Genomic DNA, 16711 nt, shown 5'->3' on the forward strand with positions numbered 1-16711 from the left:
TACAGGGGCCTGGCTAGCTACGGGTGAATGAAGGGTGCGAAGCCGAGTCTCCAATTTCAGTAATCCTGGCCATCCGCTGGTTTCCTCTTTCTGGCGCAAAGTGGGCGATAAACAAACAAGAGAGAAAAGCCGATCAGCTGATCATTGATCAGTTTCATGATTGAAGTAGCAACAGGAGAGGGAGGGGGAGAGAATGAGAGAAGGAGAGGCAGCCGCAGCGTAAAGAACCAGAATAACTCCACCTTTGTGTCTTTTTCCATTCTAGCTGAAGGACGGGACAAACTGTATTTCTTTTCAGCTCAATACGAAATGTGTAATATTTTCTCTGAATGCAGGACGATTCCCTTTCTTCTGTTTAAAGATTGCTTTCAAAGCTGTTGCCCAAAGGTGGAACACCTCCTCGGCTGTAATGGGTCCAGCCCAGAGTCGATTGGGACCAATTGGCCAATCCAGCATCGTTTATACCATTAAAAAAAAAACAAACACCAGCCCACCACGCAAATGCCCATTATGTCCGTTGGCCACTCCAGCTGTGCATTACACGCATTTGTATGAATACAACCTCTTCCACTTAAAGCGTAAACAATACAACTTCGAATATGTGAACACATTTTAAATAGTTTCTCTCTGTATTTGAACCATTATTGTGCATTTTTGAACATTTAAACACATCATAAACTTTTTTATGATTATATTTAGTTATCAAAATAAAAGATACGCTGATATACTGCTGTTGATACGCTGCTATTCACAATATCACTGTTATGTCTATTTTTAATGCCGACAGCTTTTATAATACTAACATTTAAAGTCAGTTACTTTGGTCGTGATAAGCTGATCACGTGTGATTCTCTAATGATTATCTAACAATAATCTAATAATCTAATACCATGACTGTTAAAAACAGCTGGTTACCAGTACAATGATGTTCTGAATCACTGTCTCATATAAATATATATATATAAGACAATCTGTGTTATTATTTAGGTGTAACCCAACACACATTCTGAACAATCACAGAAATCCGGTTAAACTAAACTGACAGGTAGAGCGAGTTCATCCGCTGCAAAAGGTTTTCCTGCAACGACTTCTGCACAGCACCTTTTACAGGTGGAGGGAGTGCCACTAAGAAAACTCTGAGGTGAACGTACCAGCTCTAAATAGCTGCTGATGTCCTTTATCAGCAAAGAAAGTTTGACCAGGAAACTAAAACAGTTAAAGTGTCGCAGAAGAGAAGGAGAGGATGTTAAAATCACCGTTCTCTGTGTTTCTCTTCTGTTTGTTGCGACATCTGGACTGTACAGGTAAGCTGCACGTACCTATGTGAATAAACCTGCTGGTTGCGGGGAGAGATGTGGGGAGTTTTACACTGTGTACTTTACTGCAGTGTCTTTGAAAGTCAGCGTGACAGTGTAGAGTAAATGTAGGCACACAGGTAAAGGTGAGACAGGGAAATGGATTCAATGGAGTCATCTTAAGTTTACTTTCATTTTGACGTGTCTGAACGTAATCGCGCTGACACTCGACACACAAACCTCGAATAACGAGCAGCTGAGACTCTGCTGTGCCGTAAACATTAAATTTGAACAAACTTCCGTATTTTGCCGTAAAATAGATCATATTATTACTAAGATTGATGCAGTTTTTGACAAAGTTAGTGCGCATGCTGAGGGCAGGATGCTTCCGCGTGTCTGTCTGTCAGTGATGCGTGACAAGAATCCACAGATCAGGACTGTCAATAAAACTTGTTTGGTAACAGGACTGTAAGCTGAGCCACACTGACAAGAAACAGAAACAAGTTTGGAGAATCTCAAATTTTAGTTTTTACAGTGGTTTACTGCATTTATGGTTTAGTGAAGTTATGGTTGTTTTAAATAGTTACTATAAATCTGAAGTACAGAACCAAATTAGTTTAAATATGAATGCAGGTTAGCTGAATGAATGGATTGTTCAGGGTTTAGAAATATACTGGAAAATAATTTAAGGACATTTTAAATCAGTCAGTAATTATTAATAACAAATTTGTCTTGTTCTTATTCTCAATGATCCATGTAGGTAAATCCCAAAAGGTTGATTCTGTTCATCTGGATCTTTTCAGTGGGAGAAACATTTCATCACTGATCCAGGTGACGTCTTCGGTCTCAGCTGACTGCAGATTTCCCCAACCTTATAAACAGTGGATTGGCATAATGACTGAAACCAGCCCACTGAATCTAAGGAGCTTGGGAGAGACTGGACTTCTTTAAGTTGCTTGAAGACATTTCACCTGTCATCCAAGAAGCTTCTTCAGTTCTACGATCAATTGGTCGAGGGTCCCAGATTTAAGCCCTAGGGGAGTGTCCCCCCAAGAGGGACATGGACCCCCTAATGATCCTCTACCTAATCAAACAAGCCGAGGTCAAACAGATGTCGGTCACAAGAAACGTAAAGAAGTCCAGCCACTTTTCTTTCCACGCTCCTTAGACTAAGGCTACGTCCACACTAGCCCGGATAGATTTGAAAACAGCGTTTTCGTCTGAAAACTAGTGATGTGTCCTGTGTGTCGAAGCTTCGAATCGTGCGTCGGGTAATCGCGGGGGCGTTTTTCTGAAGCGCGTATCGAGGCTTGCTTTGATTACGTATGCAGTGACGTTCGAGGCCTCGCGGGCAGTCCGTACCACGTGACTGATTCAGGGACTGGTTCACCGGTTCGCGCCAGATTCGAAATAACATGGGCAGGAAAACAGCTGATTCCCCATCACACCGTGTTGTGGAATTGGATTACGTACGTGCTACATAGTTACTTGTGCATTTCTTCTTCGATGGAACCAGCAAGGAAGAGATGTTTTTTTTTTTTTAATTTTGTCTCTCCTAATAAAGTATGCACACAGTAATAAATATCACAAATGATAAACACCAAAATATAAATAAACAACACTACACATCCTATAATCTGATTTCTGTCTTTTAGTTTATTAAAAAGTGAAGCACCAAACACTATTGTGTCATTATCCAGATGTACATAAGGTTTACACATCATTATAATCAAAGAGCCCGCTTCACTTGAATTGTCCACTTGATGGCGCAGTAGAGCAAATGAATCATCACAATGCTTCGAACCATGAGTCGACCAATTGGATGGAAAGCTTCAGTTCATCATGAGGCTTCATCTCACCATCACTACTGAAAACGCTCTGCATCCACACTAGCGTTTTCAGTCGTTTTCACAGAGTTGCGCATCCACATTGAAAGCGCTTATGTTCCAGTACTGCGCATGCGTGAAACGCAAGAAGATTAGGCCTGCCTCATTTCTGTCTGCCGTTTATTTACTTTGCGACTGTTGAAAAGTCTCTTTGAAAAGCACCGAGTTTTTTAAATGGACTAACAATGAGGTGGAGTTGTTTCTGCAAGTAACACAAAAGTACAAAGTTGCAAAAGTGAGTGAGAATTAAAGAATTTGAAGAAAAGCTCTCTGGAGCACGTACAGACTAATATTAATCTTTAACAGGGCTGTCAAACAAAACAACTGCTGTATAATGCCCTCCACTATCTTAGTTTAATTGGTCACATGACTGCATCATATGACTAAAATGTGTGGGCTTAATGGAGCTCACAGATTCTGCTTCAAGGAACATCATCATCATCAGTGTGTTTCATGTAACGTGGTCTGAGTGTTGTTTGACTGAGTGTTCAGGTTTGAGTCCAAACAGGTTAAAAAGGCCACTCTGCTGGTTCTGTGTTCATGTCCAACACAAAGCTCACATAACTGCTGAAAGCTGTTTCTTTCTCTCCTCAGTTTCCCAGCATGCATCTAGGGTGCAGGTGTATGAGGGGGCGGAGTTTGTCCTGCTGCCCTGTCAGGTACCAGCTGATGTTTCCAGTGACTCCACAGCTGTGGTGTGGAACCGTGATGAGTTCACGATCCCAATGGTCCACAAGCGTGTGCAGAGCAGTGACGATCTTACAAACCAAAACCTTCGTTACCTCGGTCGAACATCAATGAGAGCCACCGCTCTGCAGACTGGAGACCTCAGCCTCACTCTGAGGAACCCCACAGTCTCTGACAGTGGAACCTATACCTGCACCGCCCGCAAGACTGGAGACAATCTGAAGGAGATCCATGTGCAGCTGAAGGTCTCAGGTGAGTGGACAAAGGTCAGAGGTCAACTGCAGAGGTCCTGAGGTCCACACAGACTTCATGCATGAACATGTTCAGTTAAAGTAAAGTGAGATGTGAGTGTTTCTGTCACAGAGGTTCCTATCTGCTCTAATAATAAGGTGTGTGCTCTGAGGTCATCTGGTTTCACAGACCTTTAGTCTTTTATGTGTGTTTGTGCTCAGACTGAACCTCATTAACTTTAAACTAACATCACTCTGTGAGGCCGAAACCTCAGAGTTTAAACTCAGAGAGTTTTACAGTGTCTGAACCCTGCGGCCTGTGGTTCAGTTCTTACCACAGAGTAACCTGATGATGCTCTGAGTAACACAGGTAAAATATTAATAACAGATTCATGTAATCATGTCATTGAACATGTTGGATGATCTTGTGTTTGTGTTACAGAACCTCCTCCCCGCTGGCCCATAGTTGTGGCATTCGTGGTTCCTGTGCTCCTCCTGGCTGTTATCTTTGGTGCCCTCGTGTACCATGCAAATAATAAAGTAAAGAACAGAGCAGGTTAGTGTGTGACACAGTAACTTCACTGACCTTCACCTCCAGTATGTTAATGCTGATGTCTGCAACCTTTTACCTCACACGTCCTTAAACTGCTGATCTGGAATCAGCCACAAACAGCAGCAGGTTCCAAACATCCCTGAAACTAATAACTGATGATGCTGAGGATGTTCCATCAGCTGTCCACACACCTCTGAACTATGTTAAGCGCAGAGGTGTGTGGAAGAACACAGGAAGCTTTCAAAATAAAATAAAAAAACACAGAACACAAAGAAAAATAACAAAATAAGAGCTCATTTTAAACTAAATGTGAACTTTCTGTTAAAATATGTAGTCTGTGTGACCTTTAGTCACAGACTGTTACGCTGATGGATGGCAGCTGTCAGTGTGTAATCCATAGAGACAGCTGAGGTGTTGTCATGGTAACAGCCTTTTTACATGATGGAGGTGAATGTATAAGCTCATTGTTTCAGGCTCACACAGGTACTGTAACAAGTGAGCTCATGTTCAGTGTCACAGCTCTGCTCTCTTCTCTCAGTCTCCATGCTGAAAGCAGAGAAGGTGACAGAGGGGGCGGAGTATATCAAACTGCTCTGGGATAAGAGTGAAGTTCCGCCTGCTGCTGTCAGAGTGAAGTGGACACGTGAACAACCCGAACATGGAGAGATCTGTGAGTGTGTGAAGGATCAGACGGGTCAGTGGAAGCTCGAGTCTGGTCCTGTTTATAAAGGTCGTGTACAGATGGATCAGCTGACTGAAGGAGACTTCACCCTGACTCTGATGAAGCCTCGCTGTGATGATGGAGGTGTTTACTTGTTTGTCGTCTACGGCCAGGATGGAAAACCCATTAAAGTGACAGTAGTGGTGCTGTGGGTCAAAGGTCAGTATGACAGACTGTGAGGTAGACTGAGCTGAGACAAACAGAAAATGAAGTGTCACTGCAGTCACACACAGTCACCGTCATAACACTGCTCATCCACATTAACCTGCACGCACCTGTGATATTATTACTATTATTAATATTATGACTCTGATCAGTCACTGACATTCACAGAAACACTTTAGAATCTGTTTGGTTGCTGCATTTATTGTGAAGGAAACACAGGAAGTGGAGAGGTACACAGAAAACGGATCAGAGTGAGTGAGTGAAGGATGCTGGGTAAGATGAAGGAGGACGGCTGTGTCCCAATTCAGGGTCTGCAGCCTTAGAGTACGCAGCCCTAACGGGTCACAAGGGCCACGTACTCAAAGACCGCTAAAGCCGGAAGTGAGAGGCTTGTGAAATGGGACGGTCTGGCCTTCATCATGCTGCTCAGGTTGCCTAGCAACCATGATACTAACCACGAGAAACGTTTCATACAGCATTGTTTGAAAGAAATGAAGGAGAAAAAATATTTTTTGTTCATTCATTTTTTTAATGACATCACTTTGATCAGTTGAATATCTGTGGCTGAGACCACGGGACTGTAAAACATGATAGTTGGGCTTCATTTCTGTACTGAACAGTCAGTTTAAGCTAGTAAATAACAATTAGTTAATGTTGTTCATGAGACTAAAGTCATTTCACTTTGGTAATGTAAATATAATTTGGCCAATATTATAGTTATTGTCAGATTATTATAATATACACTCAACAAAAATATAAACGCAGCACCTTTGTTACTGCTCCCATTCCCCATGGGATGGACGTAGAGACCTAAAATTCATTCCAGATACACAATATAACCATCCCTCCCAAACAGTGGTCACAAATCAGTCCAAATGTGTGGTAGTGGGCACATCTGCTATATTGAGATAATCCATCCCACCTCACAGGTGTGCCACATCAGGATGCTGATCTGACATCATGAGTAGTGCACAGGTGTACCTCAGAATGCCCACAACAAAAGGCCACCCTGGAATGTGCAGTTTTGTCTCACAGCAAAATGCCACAGATGCCACAAGCAATGAGGGAGCGTGCAATTGGCATGCTGACAGCAGGAATGTCAACCAGATCTGTCGCCCGTGCATTGAATGTTCATTTCTCAACCATAAGCCGTCTCCACAGGCTCCACACTTTCAGCTTGATGTGTTTGTGGATATATGACTTTAATTATCCACAAAATCATCACATTCTCTGTAAGATTAAGGTCGACTATTGAACGGCGTATATTTTAAAGTAAAGGCTTTAAAACCAAGTTAGTACAAATAATAATAATGGATTGGATTTATATAGCGCTTTTCAAGGCACCCAAAGCCACTATTCATTCACTCTCGCATTCACACACTGGTGGAGGCAGCTACGGTTGTAGCCACAGCTGCCCTGGGGCAGACTGACAGAAGCGAGGCTGCCATATCGCGCCATCGGCCCCTCTGGCCAGCACCAGTAGGCGGTAGGGTAAAGTGTCTTGCCCAAGGACACAACGACCAGGACAGAGAGCCCGGGGATCGAACCGGCGACCTTCCGGTTACAGATACGCTTCCCAACCCCCTGAGCTACGGTTGCCCCACAAACATCACTAATGTCACATAACTTTGCCGACATGTGGCCAACAGCAATGTTTTAATGTTCTTCATTATTAAACATTTGCACATAAATAAGTGACATAATATTCAGTACTTACTTTTGAAAGTTTACTCTTCGGCCGCCCTGCTTCAGCCATGCACGTTTTTTTTCCGGCAAAATTATCCACACCCACCGCCGCGCTATGAAGTCTGGGCTATGGTGGGCAACGAAGGATACACAGACCCATCCTTAAAATTCAGGGCAATGAAGGACGCATTTCGAGCAGCCTTTGAATTGGGACAGCCTTCGTCGCGTTTCTGATGTAATCGGCCTTAAAATGTGGCCTTTAAGGCTGCAGACCCTGAATTGGGACACAGCCGAAGTGTGTGTTTCCACCTGAGATTATGGATCTGACCTCAGCTGTTCTTCATCACTCTCATGTTGATGATGTCACTGCTGTGTTTGTCCTCTGCAGAGACCTGGTGGAAAATCATCACAGGCTTGTCTGAGAGGAGAACCCTCGACACTGAAGAAAAGTAAGTGTTCAGTGAGTTTATCTGAAGGTTTGTCATGAATGATTCTCACAGTCATGATGTTTGACTCCTTCCCCTCTGTGGACACATGTTCACATCATCGTCATCATATTTACTTAAAAAACACTTTGAAACAATCACAGCTGACACAAAGTTCTGTACATTGGAACTAAATAACAAAATGACATAAGATATAAATAAAAGCCAAATAAAATACAAAGTAAAATAATTCATTAGAGAAACTAAGTCTCACTGAGTTTAAAAGCCAAAGAATAAAAGTGGTTTTAAGACGTGATTTAAAAGTGGACAGTTAAGAGGCTTCTCTAACGTGCAGGGCAAATTATTCCATAATTTTGAAACCACGATAGAGAAGGCCCTGTCCCCTCTGAACTTCCTCCTGGATCTCGGTACCTCCAGGAGCAGCTGGTCAGCTGACCTGAGAGACCGACAGGGTATGTGGGGATGAAGAAGCTCAGAGAGGTAAGGCGGGGCAAGATTGTAAAAGCATTTAAAAACAAACATGAGAATTTTAAAATGAACTCTAAAAGACACAGGCAGCCAGTGCAGTGAGGCTAAGACAGGGCTTATATGCTCTCTTTTACAAGTTCCTGTTAGGAGTCGTGCAGCCGCATTTTGAACCTGCTGCAGACCCGAGAGCAACAACTGACTGACCCCCACATAGAGTGAGTTACAGTCGTCCAGGCGGGAAGAAATAAAAGCATGGATCACTGTTTCAAAGTGCTTCCTAGAAAGAAAAGATTTTACTGCTGCCAGTTGCCTTAAATAATAAAAACTAGACTTCACCACTGCTCTAATTTGGTTGTCCATCCATCCATCCATCTTCATCCGCTTTATCCGAGGCTGGGTCGCGGGGGAAGCAGCCTAAGCAAAGCAAATTTGGTCGTCCAATTTAAAATAACTGTCCAACTTAAATGGCAAATGGTAAATGGCCTGTATTTGTATAGCACTTTACTAGTCCCTAAGGACCCCAAAGCGCTTTACACATCCAGTCATCCACCCATTCACACACTGGTGAATGGTGGTAAAACCAAACAACAGGTTTAAAATAGACTTCCAGGCGTCCCAAATCACAGAGGACGACTCACAGGGACCACTGGGTCCAAACACCATCACTTCTGTTTTCTTGTCATTAAAATTTAAAAATGTTCAGAGCCAACCAAGTTTTAATGTCATCTAGGAATGTCATGAGAGGTTTTACGGAGATGCCATCCATCTGCTTGAGTGGCAAATAAATTTGGCATAACAATGAAATGAGATCCCATGCCTTCTAAAGATGGAACCCAGAGGCAATAAATACAGTAAATAGAGCAGTGGCCCTAAAATTGAGCCCTGTGGGATGCTGCAATTTGGGGTTAGTATCTTGCCCAAGGATATTTGGCATGCAGACTAGAAGAAGCCAGGAATTGAATCACCAACCTTCCAATCAGTAGATGACCTGCTCTACCGCCTGAGCTACAGCCACCCCACAAACCCTTAATAATGCAGATTCTGTGCTATGAAGGGTTTTAAAACCTGACTGAAAAACCTCAAAGATGCCATTATCATCTAGAAAATCTTTCAGTTGACTAAAAACAATTTCTCTAAAACCTTGGAAAGTAAAGGCAGCTTGGAAACAAGCCTATAATTAGCTAAAACTGTGTGATCAAGGCCAGGTTTTGAAATTTGCAGGAACCACACCAGAAGTCAGACTGCTGTTAATAATGTCAAGGACATACTGCTCTATACTAGGAAAAATTATTTTAAAAATTGTGGAGGAAAAGGATCCTGAGGGGAACCTGCGGGCTTAATATTGTCATGATCCTGGGCCATGTTGGCCCAGCAGTCTTAGTATTCATGTCTTTTTGTGTATTGTTCCTTATTTGATTTCCCCTTGTGACTTTTATCCCCTGTGTGCCCCTCTATGTATCTGAGAGCCCTCGTGTCCCCTCCTTGTGTTTCATTCCATGTTTCCCCAGCCCACTATGCCCGTGCTCTCTCTCTCCTCCGGTCTGCACCTCTGTGTACTTCCTGTTTTACTTTGACAGTCTCCCGTCAGTGTTGTTTACTCCTGCCATGTCTTGTTATGTTTATCTGTGTCAGCTGTGCTCCCATGGGTGGCCACTTCCCCTGATCATCCCTCTTGTGTATTTAGTCTCTGTGTTTCATGTAGTCTGTGTCGCGTCGTCTGTGTTCCCACCCTCCGTGTTTCCATGCCCAGTCTTTTGTATCCCCAGCCATAGCATAGATTGTTCCCAGTTTAGGTTTGTTTAGTTCCTGCTCTTGTGCTGCCCTCATTCTTGTTTGTTTCTTTCGTGATCATCAGCCACAATAAAAGGCTCGCTTTTGTTTAAGTGCACTCCCGTATCCTCACTTGTGTTCGCACCTGGGTCCTCAACACACTCTCCACACGGTCTGCCACTGCGACCGTGACAGTACGACGCGACCATGCCGGACCCAGCGACACAAGAGAGTGGGATCATCCAGACGGTGGAGTCGCTATGTAGCAAATGGCTGCAGTGTTCCGGAGTGGAGGAACGGGAGGAGTTAGCCCGCCAAGTGGGAGTATGCGCGTCTGTATTTCCCTGGTTATGGGAGGCACTACACCCGCTGATCGTTGACTTTCTCGTCACCGCTCTCCAACTCCGTCCGCAGCCGCAGCTGCCCAGTGTGCGGGCTGCGCCGCCAGAGCCCTGCTGTTGTCCTGTTTCCCCGCTGCTTCGCGAGCCAGACGCAGTTAGGGTCGGAACGGTGAGGCTCACCACCGTCACACCATCCGCTCGCGCCTCATCGGCTTCCGGGTCTTCACCGCGGTCTGGCCACACGGCGCAGCGCACAGAGATGACGGAGGCCATAGACTTTGGTGAGGAAGAGCGGCAGCAGGTGTTACGGGCTTATCGGGAGGACGAGCTCCGGTGGAAGCCCTGGCTCATTCTGGAGGAGGAACTCACACCTGTTGCATCGCCTACCAGCCGCTCGCCCTCTCCACCCCGCTCGGACTTCACTTCCCCTGCCTCGCCTTTAGCGAGGATATGGGCAGAGGATGAGATTGCCGCTACGTCACCCTCTGCTTTGGTGGCATCAGCGTCCATGGCACCAGCTACCAGAAAGAAGCGGCGCCGGCGCCGCTGTTGCACCGCGCTAACTCCGGTGAGTGACTGTGTTTTTGTGCCTCACGATCCTTCTATGGAGAAGAGGGAGATGAGCATTGATTTGCCGGGGCCGGAAACTATAGCGGAATTGTGCTCCAAAGCCGACAGAACTGTGTTTAGTTGTTCAGAAAGAGCTACTACGGAAATCATGGAGGCCGGCCTCTGTGAGCGGCAGCAAGCAGCTTGCACCCACGTAGAGGAGGAGCTCCGGGGAATGCCGTGGCTCACCCCCGATTGTCAGCACATCTTTCGGGGAACACGCCTGGCTCTCGGGGGCCCTCGGAGCTGCCAGGGTCTGCCACCCCTCACTTCCCCAACAGCCAATGCTTCAGCCTCAGTGGTTTCCTCAAGGAAGAGGCGACATCCACGTCGCCGCAGCACCATGCAGCAGCTGGAGGTTGGTGGAACTCTCGTTTCCTCTCGGACTCCGTTAATAATAGAGGTTAGTGACAATCTTTCGCCTCAAAGTCTTCCTGAGTTGCTGGAATGTGACTGTCATGAAGGGTTCGCAGACGCTCCAGAGATAAAGACAATTTCTACATGTGCTGGAGGAGCGATAGCGACCCAGTGCTCCTCAACACCACCCATTCTCTTGCTAAACGATGAAAGTATTGATCACGAACTCATGTTTGGTGTGAAGGGTGGTGATATAACCTCTGGTCATGAGCGGTGTGACTTTAATAATGACACCCTGTCTGTACCCGGTGATCAACTTGACTGTTCCTTAGCTCATCCATCTTGTGACTCATCTACTTGTTATGAATTGTGTAAACCAGAGGAGAACAATTCAAAGCGATCTCTGAGTGATGCTCTCACTCCTGTACTCAACAAGCACAATTCACCTGAGTTTTGTGTTCCAGGTCAAGAGAACAGTAATGGCAATGTGGTCTATGCTCTGAACTCTAAGAGTGAATTGTGCCCCCCGGAAGAAGATGGGGCACACATGTCTGAACCATGTAGCTCCAGCACCCCTCAGGGTGCAGGGAATGCTGAAGCTGAGATCTGGGCCTCCGATACTGTCTCTAATGGTCATGTTTTACCGTCAGTTTGCGTAAATTTGGAACCATGTTCTTTTGATTCTTCTAAATCATTTCAGGATGGGGTGTTGGTTGGGAGTACTACTGATATAGTAAGCTCACAGTCTGCACCACCACTGGCAGCCACAGCTCTATTAGACACTGTGTTAGCGGCACCTCCATTCATAGATGACTCAGAGTCTCTGTCTAAGTCAGCTTCTGGTGGGGGGGCTAGCTGGGGAATGCAGGCCTGAGACTGCGAAATACCAGGCCGAGCCGCATGATTCCTGTCAGTCAGAGCATAATGAGGCTTCAATCCCCTCTGACAGCATCACTTTTGATTTGTTTGTGACTAATGTGGTCACTGCTAAAGCTAATGGCTCTGTCAAACCAATCACAGAAGAGTTTATTCAGACTCTTGCCGTTAACCTAGTGCCAGCCGTCCCATCAGAAGGAAGTGTAACTACTGTGTGTGTAAGCACAGACACAGATGAGGTTACAAGTCCACCACATGACTGCAAAATGAGCGTGTATGTGTCTTGTTTGACCAGTTGTGCCGACTTAATGGATGTCCAGGAACCTAGCCGTGAACTGATTAATCATGTTTCTAGGAACGGTTCAGTTATAAATGCAGCTCATGTGGTCGAACTAGCCCCTTTGGTGACTGAAACCCTGTCACAGGTGGACACTGAAGAAACGTCACGTTGTCTTCCTGTGACAGAGGAAATAAACTGTGCTGAGAGCCTTGGGGGTCCACTTTTCGAACAGGGTTTGTCCATAACAGTTAACTTGCTTGCTAGGAATGGCGAGATTTCCGCTAGAGATGGTGCAGAGACTGTTACTGACTCTGGGCAATATTATGGGGTAGATGCTGCCTGTGTGTTCAAGATTAATCAATGTAATTCTGGTGAGGGTGAGGCAGCCAATCTGAGTTTGTGTTTTTCTGCTTCTGAGTTAAAAGAACCAAATACTGAGAATAAAGACTCTGACTTTATGTTTGTGAAGGAAAACGAGAATATGAATTTGGACAATGACAGGCAGACCTCTGAAAGGAACACACACCTAGTACTTGGCTGCGACACCACTTTCTCCCAGACTGCCATGGACATGTCTGTTCTGGGTTCTGAACCAGACGGTGACCAAATGAATAATGTTTTCAGGGGTGATCTGGTGGGAAATGAACCGTGTGATGTTACATTAAATTCCCCAGAGAGTCAGCGGCATCTTTCTTCTGCCAGGGTAACGGCTCAGCCCCCTGCTCAGCTCTCTGTTTTGCCAGGGGTCTCCATAACTGCTCATCCTGCATCTGTAGCTGAATGCCTGGGTGTGCCACTCCAGCACCCTGCAGCAGGCACACCACTTCACGCCACATCAGCTGGAGGGTCCGAGGGTCCCGTCCAGCCTCACGCCACGTCAGCTGGAGGGTCCGAGAGGCCCGTTCAGCCACCTGTCTCCGCTGGAGGGTCCGAGGGGCCCGTTCAGCCTCACGCCACGTCAGCTGGAGGGTCCGAGGGGCCCGTTCAGCCTCCTGTCTCCGCTGGAGGGTCCGAGTGGCCCGTTCAGCCTCACGCCACGTCGGCTGGAGGGTCCGAGGGGCCCGTTCAGCCTCCTGTCTCCGCTGGAGGGTCCGAGTGGCCCGTTCAGCCTCACGCCACGTCGGCTGGAGGGTCCGAGGGGCCCGTTCAGCCTCCTGTCTCCGCTGGAGGGTCCGAGGGGCCCGTTCAGCCTCGAGCCACGTCAGCTGGAGGGCCCGGGGAGCCCGTCCAGCCACCATCTACTTCTGCGTCGTCTGGTCCAGCCGCAGCCTCTGCTTCTGCCACGCCTGGTCCGGCCTCCGAGCCTTCATCCTCCACGCCTGGTTGTTACACCCCCGTCCAAAGTACATCCGGTGCCTCGGCATCGTCGGCCAGTTTCTGGGCCTCTAGCCAGACGTCATCGCCGTCGTGGTCGGCCCCAAGACCGCCTTCGCCTGAGTCGCCGCCGTTGCCTTCCGCACGGTCGGCCCCCTGACCTGTCTCTACGTCATTGCCGCCGTTGCCTTCCACGCGGCCGGCCTCCGGACCCACTCTGTAGCCGCTGCCGTCTTCCACGCGGCCGGCCTCCGGACCCGCTCTGTAGCTGCCGCCGTCTTCCACGCGGCCGGCCTCCGGACCCGCTCTGTAGCTGCCGCCGTCTTCCACGCGGCCGGCCTCCGGACCCGCTCTGTAGCCGCCGCCGTCTTCCACGCGGCCGGCCTCCGGATCTGTTCTGCCGGCCACTGCCACTTTTTCCGGCCCCGGAACAGCTGAATTGTGAACTTTTGTGCTGTCGCCCCCCAGGTTGACCTTCTGACCTCTTTGGACATTTGCCTCCCTGTTTTGAACTGTTTTTGTGTCTTTGTGGGCTCAGTTTTGGTTCATGCTCCTCGTCTTTGTTTGGTTTTGTTCCCTCCGTCCGGGTCCCCCGCCTCCCGCCCTGGGTGGGTTGTTCTGTTTGTCTTGTGTTTTGGTTCTCGGGTTTGGGCTGTCAGGAGCCGGCCCTTGGGGGGGGGGGTGATGTCATGATCAGTCTTAGTATTCATGTCTTTTTGTGTATTGTTTTTGTGTATTGTTCCTTATTTGATTTCCCCTTGTGACTTTTAATATGCAAAACACACTAACATTTTTATTGCAGGATTATAGGTCCAGGGTGGTGCTGCTCCAGGGGAGGAGATGCCCTGCTGTTGCCTGGGACATGATCTGGCTACCCTTTTTCTTTCAGACAGGAATCTGAGTTTGATGAGTTGACGCATGAGAGTGTCCATGCGTCAAGTGGTGGGGTCCAGAATTAACACTAAACAATGTTTACTATTATTGTTGCAGTGAGTTGTGTGATTAACCGTTTATTTACATGTTCAGATGAGGCTTTGATGGCCTATAAGTGAAGTTCACTGAACTAAAGAATGTGGTTTGATGATTGTTGACGTGCTCTCCAAATAGAAGTTTTTCTGAAATACAGGTGCAGCAGTGAGACGCGAGAAACATTCCAGGCATAGCGGACAGCCCAGGCAGTGGTTGAGGTCAAAGGTCAAGCTGGTTGGGGCCCATCATGAGATCAGACCTTGGAGCCACAGCAAGGACCATTTCAACTGCCTGCAAAATAGCGAGAGACCCTCCTGGATTTATCAGAGCCACTGCAAAGAGGTCGAGGTCCCAGGAAACCCCGGCACCCCCAAGACAGCACAATAGAGAAATCTCACACTTGGTTGTTTCAGTGGTGAGGGGGGAGTGCTGATTGAGCCCCCGTAGGGTAAGCTCGCACTTCAACCTCCAGCCTCTGATCAACTCTAGGGCAACCAAGTGACAACTCTCACCTAAGAGACATGATGCAAGACCACATCCCTCCATGGATGAATAATGCCTGGTACCGTTATATCCACGACAGAACAAAAGCAGAATCGGCAAATACAGACTATTATGTCTGTTCCCATCTACCCAGCACGGCAACATACCCCACACTATATATGTTCCTGGACCAACTCTCAGGGAAGAACTACTCTATGATATTAGCAGAGAAAGGGGACTTTGTGTCCTCTTCAACAACACATGCTGCATTTACATAAAGAAGACGCACATTCATCAAACATGACTGACGCCCTGAATGTTTTGAGACAGATCCAGCAGGCCCAAAATCAGGACTATCCATGACGAAAAGGAGTGCCTGAGAGGATCGTCCACAAGATGGGAGCTGAGGCCAGGAGAGAGACTTCAGGAGGATCAGAGATCATCTTCAGCACAGCAGACATCACACAGAGAGCTGTGCTACTGAGCTTCCAGGAGATCAAGAGGAGACTTCCCACAGCAAGATTTTAAATACAATGAAAGATTCAATGTTGACGCTGAGGAAGACAACTAAGGTGTACGACGTGCTCTGCCTTAAACCTTCAGCAGCGTTGGAAGGAGTCTAAGGATGACATCATGATTCTGTGAAAAGCACAGGAACCAGAAGCTATGGTGGTGATAACAGCAGTTTCCTATGAGGTCTGCAGCTTTGGAAATAGCTGAGACCCATGTTGACAAACAACAAAACTAACTGGTATGTTTGAATGTCTATTCTACATACATTTGGACTCTGGTCCTATGGACAGTGATGGAAACAACTGGAAGAGACATTTATGACACCCTGCAGAACTCAAACCACTCTGCAGAGAGACATGTGATTGCACACCCGGAGGAAGCATCACCAAGATGGGATGTTTTTGAAAATGTTATCTTCTTATTTTCACTATTAAATTAACAATTTCTTTGTTTGTTTGTAGGATGCAGTTTGCCATGAGATGAGATCAATGGGGAATGGGATATCCGCTAATACCTTTGTTAAACTCTGTACTTTTACAGTGATTTAGGGTGATTTGACGTATGCTGAGTATAACAATGTTGGCATTGAAACTGTCAGACATGAGGTATTCATAACTGGAAACTTTTCTAGCATAAAGGTCAATAAAGGGGGGAATGTTAGGTTTTGTATTGTTGATTGTCATTTATGCTTAGAAACATTTACTCATATATGCTTAGAAGTGTATAATCAATTGTAGATTGAAAGAATGTCTCATCCTAGGAGGTCTGTAACAACTCTGTGTAGCATGAAGAGGGGAGTGCGTTCACTCCTCTACAGAGTGTGTTCTGGCATAGATCACACCCCCTAGGAGAGGTTTTATCTTTTCTTGATATATGGTATAGCAAACACATGTATATCTGTTTGAGTGTAAGAGCCTTTTGTTTAGATGGACCTGTTAGACTCCTGGCACCAGCTTTGGGGAGTCTTCACAGGGTCACATCTTGACCTCACACACACAGTATTCTTTGTTCACATGTATACCTATGTAAGATGTTATATGTTAATGACCCAATGCATATTCA

General features: G+C 46.5%; 1 protein-coding gene across 4 annotated transcripts; it reads left to right on the top strand.

Moving 5' to 3' along the window:
- Nucleotides 1–1113: 1113 nt before the first annotated feature.
- On the top strand, nucleotides 1114–16250 carry LOC146683847 (uncharacterized). Of its 4 annotated transcripts, none has more exons than XM_085446552.1 (6): nucleotides 1114–1304; nucleotides 3776–4120; nucleotides 4541–4654; nucleotides 5190–5531; nucleotides 7612–7672; nucleotides 14487–16250. In XM_085446552.1, exons 1-6 carry the CDS (start codon nucleotides 1244–1246, stop codon nucleotides 14548–14550), a joined length of 987 nt encoding a protein of 328 aa, XP_085302678.1. In that variant the 5' UTR covers nucleotides 1114–1243; the 3' UTR covers nucleotides 14551–16250. The 4 variants fall into 4 exon arrangements, with proteins under 4 accessions (XP_085302678.1, XP_085302675.1, XP_085302676.1 ...); XM_085446549.1 differs by having other exon boundaries at nucleotides 1271–1304; nucleotides 2099–4120; XM_085446550.1 differs by lacking the exons at nucleotides 1114–1304; nucleotides 14487–16250 and adding an exon at nucleotides 10128–10184 and having other exon boundaries at nucleotides 1816–4120.
- The last annotated feature ends 461 nt before the right edge of the window (nucleotides 16251–16711 follow it).

Source organism: Copadichromis virginalis, linkage group LG22 (assembly GCF_057382275.1).
Source record: "Copadichromis virginalis isolate Kocher_CV1m ecotype Utaka linkage group LG22, C_Virginalis_male_GT1.1, whole genome shotgun sequence".
Classification (NCBI taxonomy): domain Eukaryota; kingdom Metazoa; phylum Chordata; class Actinopteri; order Cichliformes; family Cichlidae; genus Copadichromis; species Copadichromis virginalis.